The 9950-nt window shown below is 38.6% G+C and overlaps 1 protein-coding gene across 1 annotated transcript; it reads left to right on the top strand.

The window, feature by feature from the left end:
- The first annotated feature begins 3431 nt into the window (after window positions 1-3431).
- Window positions 3432-8079, top strand: LOC113665771 (TNF receptor-associated factor 6). Its single transcript, XM_089213044.1, has 7 exons — window positions 3432-3636; window positions 4130-4181; window positions 5203-5304; window positions 5995-6159; window positions 6255-6329; window positions 6619-6696; window positions 7312-8079. The coding sequence occupies exons 1-7, from the start codon at window positions 3467-3469 to the stop codon at window positions 8002-8004; spliced, it is 1335 nt and encodes a 444-aa protein (XP_089069170.1). The 5' UTR covers window positions 3432-3466; the 3' UTR covers window positions 8005-8079.
- The last annotated feature ends 1871 nt before the right edge of the window (window positions 8080-9950 follow it).

The raw sequence follows: 9950 nt of genomic DNA, 5'->3' as shown, positions 1-9950 counted from the left end.
ATTTTCCAGGACACGCTAGCAGGTTTAAGGCTCATTAGCAATCTCAACAAAACGCAAGGCTAGTTCAGACGAGCGAATAGATAAAAAGTTCCTTGAATAAAGGTTATTTTAGGTTATTTCAGTGATACACAGGGATGCATAGAATCAGCGCGATCTGAGAGTGAGGCGTAGGCGAACTTTCGATTCAAATTGAAGTGGCTTGAATACAGATCTTTTTTAGGCAAACAATGAATGCAAAAAAGGGCTAGATAAGGGAAATAAAAGAGTACCACACATTCGATTTGGTCATTGCTTTCTTATATTTGGTGGCTCCTAAAGGAGCCGTTTGTTGAAGTGACTACCCAGCGGTAAGTCAATGTTTTCTACTTGGCGACTGATCTTGGTTTCGCCCAGGTTAGTCTCGTGCGCTCCTTGGGCTTTCGCCCGGCTTGCTTGTTCCGCTCACTGTAGAACGAGATCTTTAGAAGGGTTGAACCGAATACTACTTTCCGCACCACGTCTTTACAAGCGACGGGGGCTCCATTCCCGCCTTGACAGCGCAAACACCCCGAATGATCAAAAAATACTTTCTTGCGCTCTACGAGAGCAATCTCGACGGGCTTGCCGGGCTGCAACCGACAAGTCGTGGAGGTTTTGAAAGTATTTAGTGACCATCCGGCAGGCATTATGGCGTCAAGCTCGTGAATGGGCACAGAAAACTTTGTCGCTTGCAAAAGATTTGGCGCGGAAGGAAGACCACCGAACAACTCTTTAAAGGTCTCGGCATCCATCGGCATGGTGACAGACGAACGTCTCACGATGCTGGTTGTTGGCGGTTTCTTCATGTTCAGCTTTTCTGCCACTAACACAGCTAAGGTCTGCAGCAAGCCTGGAGTTCCTTGGTGGCGTGTCCTAAACACTTGTTTAAGGCGCTCGTTTGTGTCGGCTTCATCCACCCAGCTATCGTTCTTCTTTCCATAGCCACGCCAGCGGACGAGGTACTGAACGCGACCATGGGAGTCTGTACGCTTATCGAGCACTTTCGAGACTTCGTAAAACTTGCTCATGTTCTTAGCTATTCTCTCAGTAAGGGATAATCTAAAGTGATTATGACTTGCGTTTACGAGGCCTTTATACGCAATACCCACTGATAAAATTTATGACCTTTTGAACTGCAGAACAATACCCTCAATTAGTGAATGGCCCGTCCCTGTTTATTTTTGAACGGCGTCGCGTGAGCGGTAAAAAAAAGAGCAAATCTACGAGAAACGTGAGCGCGCGCAAGGAAGGGAGTCGTTTCGAAAAAAAAAAGGGAACAAAAAACGACGGTTTAAACAAGCAAGTCCAAACAAGTCACCATTTTTTTTTCACTCACCTAATGCAGTGATGAACATTTTTTGTTTAAGAACTTGTGGCCAACCGGAGAATAAAGTCACTGAAACGGAAAAAGGTGCCAAAATCGCACCTATTGTTTTGCCTTCAACAGCGAGGTTTATTTGCTTCAATAGACCAAAAAACAAAAACGAACCTGACAATAGTCTAAGAAAACCAAAACCAACCCGCCTTTCTACACACTCTCAACATCGATATTTTTTTAATATAACCAGAATTTGTGGCATTGAAGTCGATAGTGAGTTCCTCATTGACAACACAATAATGTCGGTTGGTATTTTGTTCGCTTTTTCTTTTGGCTTGCTGTATGGAGCCTTCCAAACAAAAGTCCCAACAAAAAAATGTGCCAGAGTGTGCTGCCGGCCAACTACGCAACACCCGTCATTGACCAAGCGAAAATGAAACTCTATAAATTTAAACCGCTAATCGTCATAAACTGCTCACCCCTGACGCTACTGTTTATATTCCTATCTCATCTTCCATACTGCATCAGCCAATCTGCCGCTCAAGTCCTTTTACCTTGCCTTTCTGTCTGCGTTTGCTTTTTCTGCGCACTTCAAGCGAAAAAAGTGAAATCAGTCAAACGTAAAAAGGTGCGAAAATAACACCTTTTTGTTTTCTTGGCTTGCATACTCTTTTATACTCATCGCGCTAATGGTTGAACATTGACAACGCGAGAAGAAATTTTCAGCAGAATACAATTTAGACTTCTGCGATCAGTCCTTAAGGCCTGCCTGCGTAAACGGGCCTTAAGGAAAACAAATATTGAGCGAACACAACTTAATTGCGTCCTGTCCTGGCTTATAAGCTCTGGACCGCATTTTCAATCACTCCAAACTACTCGCGGCCCCTTGCCGTGAAAACATGAACTGAAAACAAACTATTATGTCACAAGCGGCTGAATTCCAATTTATTTTATACTGACGGCTTATATTGCCTCTGAAGAAGTCAGAGGAAGTTACTTCAAGAGAAAATACATTAACGGTCCGCCCGTTTCAAACACTGTATGACAATCTTTACCCTGGACAATTACTGACTAACCCCCTGTTAGTCTGTTCAAATTTTCCCAAGTAGACTACCGCTGGGGAAAAATGTCATCGCCGACAATTTGCCGAATGAATCCGAATCAAGCAGAGTAAAAGCTCGTGATACTAAAGAGAAAAGTCCCTAAGGATGGATAACAAAAGGCCAATTGTATTAAAAAATCCCAACCATAACAATAGGCAAAGTTTGATATGTTTTAGGCTTAAAGCACTATCTGTTGAAATCCATTGATGCCTATTTCTGAAATAGGTATCCAAGTAAAGTCTCGACAAAAATGAAAACGTCACGCAGCACAAATCCACTCTAAAGTTGACTAACCGGGAAAAAATGATGACATGATGCCTTTTCGTGAGGTAAATTTCTTGTTATTCTGTTGATTCGTGTAGTTTTTAAATTGTTCTAGTAATTGTTATCTTTCCTTAACAGTTAAAATCTAGTGACGTTGACCATGCATATCATCCCGTAAGCTCGATAGAGGTTGGCATATAAAGTGGAACACAAATGAAAGTTTAAATTTCGGGACAATTTTCTCTTTAAATCCAATTGAATGTATCCCCAGAGTTCTGTAGCGACGACTGAAGAAATCAGGTTTATATCTCTTACCTCATCGTTGTGCAATTTAGTCATCTTTTGTTCAAGGGATTTAACCCTGGCCGAGATTTCACCGTTCTCGTGGGCTACAGGAGGAAAAGAAAAATGAACAAATGACAAATATTTCCAAACGCTTCTAAGCGTATACGGTGCATAGCGTGATTTATACCTAAAAAAATAAATAGTGGAATCATTATTTTCTCTGAATACTCAGCTATTTTAAAAAAACCTTTAAGTGTTCCGGCACTTTTATTGGCAACACAATTTTCCCCATAATTTGAGATATAAAGATGTCATTAAAATTATGAATAGCAATAGAAAACGACAGCTTCATAATTTCTTGATAGTTTGAAGCACTGCAGCATAAAACAATCGGACCACAAGCTGTGCCTCATCAAATTACCACAATTTTCCGCCTTGTCTTCTCTACATTGCGTGACTTATAGAAGACATTATAATAATGGCAGATGTTGATAAGGATGCTGTGATATCGGGCTTTGAGTACGAGTTTGTTTCGACCGTTTTTGAAGAATTTCACTGTTTGATTTGTCAACTACCTTTGCGAGAACCAGTACTCACGAGGTGTGGGCACAGATATTGCAAGAAATGTCTTAACGAGGCCATGAAGAGGTAAGGAACTTTGTCAGACATTTCAACGTTAGTTGAAATGTTGTTCTTTCGATCGGACTCACTAAGTAAATTTCAAAGTCCATCTCCCAGAACTTGCTAATTCATTTAAAAAGAGTTTTAGAGTTTCTGGCAAGACTCATATTCAGAATACATCGCTCTGGTATATACGGATTCTGACGATTGCGTTGTATGTACATGTCGAGACGGAAAATCTATCTAATGTTGTTTCCGGTTTTATTTCTTGGATTATTCCATCGTTGTGGATACCGCAAATGATTAGCAGTGGAGAATTAACTTCTTCGGCTTAGAATGCGGTTTTAAACGCTACTAAAGTGTGATATGTTTAATCGAAAGCGACAGAAATTTCTTCAATCGTGTCATGATCGCTTTTTTCCTTCAAGGACAGCTTTTCATCGGTTTAATCCGATTACCAAGGCGGTGTCCTCACTAATCTAACTCTTGTTTTTATTCTCGCGAATTTTTTTTATTACAGACAACAAGTTCCTGAATGCCCTGTTGACAGGGAAAGATTGGACCGAGAAAAGGTGATCAATGTGGCTCATTGTAGAATTTATCGAGGAAGGATAAGAAACAAATTTGGCAGACACATGCGGCCTAAAGAACAGCATGACGTCTGGAAGGACTGTTGTGATTATTTTCGAGACAGTTTTAATAAATAAAACAACAGGGATGAGACGCATGGGTGATTTACATAGCACGCGATCGAATGGAAATGATGTCACGCAATGCCCATCACCACAAATACATAGGGACAAAAACCAAGGTTCTATTTTAAAACTCCAGGATAAAAATACCTTAAATTTAATTGCCTACTGTATTATTCTATAGCATTATCTAAGAGAAGATGTAGTGGCACAGTTCTTGCAAACATGTCGTAGTCGCTCAGGCAGATGTTAGAATTCACAACTCAAATGTCTTAGTTCAGTGACATCATGGGTGGCCGGCTCGTCTCGGTTTGGTTATGTAAAATGTTAATATTAAAGTTCATATAGAACAAGTTACCGGGGAAAATGATTAATGATCATACTGAAAATATTGATGCTGATCCCCTCAGTGTTTTGTTTGAAACATAATATCTTTCATGCGTTAACATTCAATGTGTATAAATCAAACTGAGTGATGCAATGATAACCGAGTACATCGACTCAGCATTGTCGACCGTACCTCAATCGTTAAAAAGACGACGAATAGTAAAAACATTAAATTTCTCAAATAGCTAATCAGTTAAAAGTTTAGTTTCTGTGCATCTCTTTTTTGGCTGGAATTTTTTTCCAACGGGTGATTCACACTAAATGGAAGTTATTGTTATCGTTTGTTATTTTTATTATAATTTCTAAAACTTATTTCTCCCAAGCGTCAAGTACATTGACATTTCTTACATTTCTTACATCATTGTTATAAGTCGCCAATTTTATGTTGTCCGATATAATTTTGTGACAACGCAGGTCAAACAGGTTTGTCTCGGTTTTCCAGAAGTAAATTGATGAGTCATTGTGTTTCTGTTTATCTTGTACCTTTTAAAAATAATCTTACTTTTCCATCTAGGACATATTTCCCGATAAGGCGACAGAAAGAAGTATTTTGTCTTGCCATGTGAGATGTCCAAGCATAGGATGCGAGTGGACTGGGGAGACCAGAGATGCCGAGGTGAGAAAAGAGCTTATCAGCTGTGAAGGACAAGTGGTGCCCGCGTATCGCCTAAGAATTGACGTGAATAGTGAAGTGAATTAAATACAAGCCACCCTCCACCCCCTCTAAGATTATTTTCTCACAGTAGCTGTCCATTTCCGTGTTCGTTGACCAATTCGTAGAAATTGGTCTTTAGGTCCAAGAGATGTTTGGGAAAACTGATCTCTGGTTCAAGTTATCTGTACGATGTAACAGCCTACAAAGTGTTGGAATTTAGCAAATACAAGATATACTATTAAGCAAAAATTCTATGTTAGACCAATTTTTGCATGCAAACTGTTTCATATAAGAGGTGAATAGAAAACAGTATTAAGAGGTAAAAAATTATGGAGCAAAAATGTCTTTAAAAGGAACATCATCTTGAATGACGTCGTGAGCCGTCCTCTGCGGTTTCAACGTGCAAAACCCATAATTTTCATCTAAGCTTGTATCTGAGACATGAGATCGACTCTATTCTGCTGGCCAAGGTTCCTGTTCTAAATGTGCTCTAAACGCGTCCATTTTATGGCAAGAAAGCTTGAATAAGTCTTGGTCATTAGTTGGAAGGGTTTGTATTTTTCCTGAACCCATTAATTACTTAAAGATGCTGAGTTATGATCAACTTCGGCTAAGAATAATGTGGGATCATTCATGGATTTCCTTCTGCAGACTCATTTACAGACCTGCGCTTGCAGGATGACTCCCTGTCCGAATCCTCCCTGTGATGTCACCATGGAGAAGAGACTTGTGGATGACCATGTGACCAATACCTGTCAATGGAGAATGGTGCAGTGTGGATACTGTGGTGAAAACCACGCAAAACGTGATGAAGAGGTAATTATACAGTATTCCAGTAGCGATAGAAGCGGTAACACTGTAGTTGAAACCCTGATAACAAGAAGATATATATTGTTCATCTTTTTTGATAGAAACACGCTGCAGAATGTCGAAGACGTCCCAGCGATTGTTCTAATGGTTGTGGTGAGGTTCTTGCAAAGGAAGAGGTAAGAGACATTTTATATTACTTTCTCCCCCAAACAAGTTTTTTCTATGTAACTTAACTTGTGTTCAAACCATCTGGAGGTAGCGGGTAATCTGAACGAAATATCGGGTGCATTGATACAAAAAAAATAAATACAAAAAAAACCCAAAAAAGGAAAAACGTCAGTGTGTAAGAATCGAATGAACACTTGAATGACAATTTCCATCTCAGGATCTCTTTTAAAAGCGATATTATATGATACAGGATTCCCAAAAAATTCCTACCAATTTTTCGTTAATTCCCCCGTTTAGATGATGGCTCACCAGGACGTTGTTTGCTCTCACACTGTTGTGAGCTGCCAGTATGATTATTTGGGATGTGACAGTAAGGTAGGTTGGCAATACATTTAATTATAACGGATAATAGTAAATACGTTTTTCAGTTTTTTCAGAAATACTTGATATTCTTTACTGACCAACTGACTTTCCTTTCTAAGATTATCAAATCGCTAAAACAATAGAAATAAATGAGAAAAATTTATTCGCAATACATCTCGAAATAAAATTCAACTTTCTTGGAGTATTTTGGTAAAATTTATTGACAATGTAGCAGACGGTTACACACCGATGTCACCGGCTTTTGGGAGTGTTTTAATTACAGTCACAACAATACCAAAAAATGTCTTCGAGATTCCCAACTGAAGTTTTACATAAGAGTGTACAAAGGCAACGAGTTTGAACTTCCTTCGTAAGACGTTGGCAGAATTCAAACATTAGGAAGGGATTGGTTACGTTAATCGTCTATCTGTAATATTTCTTCGGAAAGTTGTCAAATTGTCGCCAACTTAATTATCAAGGAAATTGCAATTGCATCATAGCAAGGGTAGCAAAGGTTAATGTTGGTTATCATCAACATCATCGTTACCATCATCGCCATTATTCATTCATTCATTTATATATTCATTCTAAAATTTTTTTCAAATAATTCTATGTCCATTATTTTAGATTAAAAGATGCGACGTAGAAGATCATCTAGAGCAAAACCTCCGATGTCATTTTGAGCTGTCCGTTAAAAAACTTGCTGATGTGCAAGACGAAACCAGAATATTGAGGCAGGAAATGGAGAAAATAAAGCTGGATTACCGAAAAATGGAGTCCAAGCTCACTGGAATAGATAGGGAAATCACTGAAGTAAAACTAAAGCACAAAGAAATGGAAACCTTCGCTCCCTTTATATGGAAAGTGACGGAGTTTTGGGAGCGAGTGAATAAGGCGAGGAAAGACAAAGAGATTCGGGTCGAAAGTGATCCCTTCTATGTCGGTCCTCAAGGGTACAAAGTGAAACTCGCAATGTATCCTAATGGCACCAAAGAGGCCAAGAACGCTTATATCTCGCTATATATTGCACTGATGAAAGGGAAATACGACCCCATATTACCTTGGCCTTTCCTAAATAAAGTGACGCTTTCGGTTCTCGACCAAAACCCTAATGTGATGCAAAGGCACAATTTTGTCAAGTCCTTTGTTCCCGAGGCTTCATGGAAGAGCATGAAACGCCCAGAGGGCGAGGAAAATGAGAGACGAGGTTTTGGAAGGTTTCTCTCCCATGATAAACTGAGATCAGGGTTTTATCTTGTGGACGATATTCTATTTATTAAGTTCGAAATAGGCCCAGCAGATGCATCGTATTTTGGCTAAAATAAAATATTTGGAGAAAATGTAACTTGTATGTTACATCGTTGTTCAATAAAAGTTAACTTTGCCATAACCTTATAACTGGTGTGGGCTACTCACTCGATCGATGAAACAATTCAGTTCATCTCTTCAACTATTCTCCTCACAAACAACTTCTTTCCATCAAGGAAGATGTCCTAATTTACTTTAACTCTTTCATCATCATCAATTTTTGTTTTTTTCGAGGTTTTTCTTGGGGTGACAGGCACTAGGTGTAGTGTTTGTGAATGTTTAAGTCTACCCTCCCTACCCCCCTTGTTTGAATATCGGAGCATACGTTTTGCAATGTTAAGAGCCATTTTCCGAGAAAATCGAAAATCGTAAGACACTCGTAAAAAAATTCAATTTTTTTTCTTTTGCCAAAACATCCCTTTTAGTGACCTAATTCAAGAAAAAATAGTTTTGGGTTCAAGCGATTCATTGTACGGGAGAAATAACAAATAGTTTGAAAAATTGTTTTATTGCTGTCTTTTCGCGCTTAAAAACAACAGAATCCAACCGCAACTTCGAGAAAACGGCGAACGCATAAGAAACAATCCCTAACATCGAAACTTCAGCCGAGTATTATTTCGTTCTTAATCTTTAAAATCCTAAAAGAAAATTTGAAGAAAGAAATTTCTAACATTTACAATCGACAAGTTTAAAAAGGTCGTATTGAAATGTTAGAAAATGAAAGCGAACTTTAACCGTTGTAAAAGCCCTCTGGTATATGCCGCTTCCTGGTAAAAACCCATATAGAATAAAGCCTTGGCTATTGAAGTAAATTACAGGAACTTTTTAGCCCTGGAAATTAAATACAGCCCTGACACTGGAGTAAGCAATTTGAGAATTTAAGTTAATAAACTTTATGCAAATTAGACGGCCCGCTGAATGAATTCATACTAAATGCAAAGTTTAGTGTAAAAGGACTACTTACTGTTGCTTGTAATATGTTTATACAGTGAAAATGTTATTTCTAGCTTTCAGCTGTGTTGGTAAGAGCCGTAAATAACTTTTTATATGACGACTGAAAAACGTTTGTTTAGCTACTTTGCTACCAGCGAAATCATTGAGATCGCAACTTCGAACTGAAGCTGTCATCGCTTGACGAAACTCCGTTACCACAATTTTAAAATAGTTTTCTTCAGGGGGAAAGAGCAGAATTAAAATGCATTCGAGACCGTTGACTTCGATTTTGAGTTCGTTTAGTTAAGATTTCAAGCCACCACAAGGTCTTATGACCTCTACTGACCCGGAAATCGGTTACATGCCAAGGCCACGTTAGCAAACTGTCACGAAATACTCAATAGCTTCTGTTTTCGGCCTTTGTTTTGGTAAAAAAAATATATAAACTTTTCACAGAACAGACCTTCTTGTTTTATTTGATTTATATATTTGTATTGGTCTGGACACATGCATATGCTGACCGGCTGTGAAAGACATTCATCACAGTTTTTGATTCAGAGTGGTATAATATTTCCCAAAATATTTTAAACACAAATGTTTCCTTAATAAGTTCGTTATTCCCGAATTTCCTACCTTGCAATAATTCCTACAGCAAAAAAAGAAAAAAAAAAAGCATAAAAGTCAACTTTATAGCTTGCTTTAGTTTTGTTTTGGATTTTTTTTATGATTTTTCCTCCGAAACCAGGAAACCCTAGCCAGGTAACTAGAAATTCTCAGTTTCATTTAGAGCTTGTCCACAACACAACTTCAAACTTGCGTGTGCTTATCGCATCCTTAAAACCTTCCAGACCTCTTCAAAATTGTTGAAAAGCCTATTGAAGCTAATAATAATCTTTGAGTTAACTATGACCAATTCACGCCGCGAGCGCGAGAAAAAGAGAACTACTCCGCAGGGCTGAATACGCGATGTGGAGTGTTATAAAATTCCACATTCTCGCGCGTAACGCTTTCTCTAGAGACCTCTA

This window comes from Pocillopora damicornis, chromosome 7 (genome assembly GCF_964200805.1).
Source record: "Pocillopora damicornis chromosome 7, jaPocDami1.2, whole genome shotgun sequence".
Taxonomy (NCBI): domain Eukaryota; kingdom Metazoa; phylum Cnidaria; class Anthozoa; order Scleractinia; family Pocilloporidae; genus Pocillopora; species Pocillopora damicornis.
This window is presented reverse-complemented; position numbering and strand designations above follow the sequence as displayed.

Excerpts from the sequence above, each read along its gene's own strand:
- LOC113665771 (XM_089213044.1), top strand. The coding sequence starts at position 3,467 with ATGGCAGATGTTGATAAGGATGCTGTGATATCGGGCTTTGAGTACGAG. Across the intron at positions 6,160-6,254 it reads ACGCAAAACGTGATGAAGAG|AAACACGCTGCAGAATGTCG; the intron begins GTAATTATACAG and ends CTTTTTTGATAG. Across the intron at positions 6,697-7,311 it reads ATTTGGGATGTGACAGTAAG|ATTAAAAGATGCGACGTAGA; the intron begins GTAGGTTGGCAA and ends CCATTATTTTAG.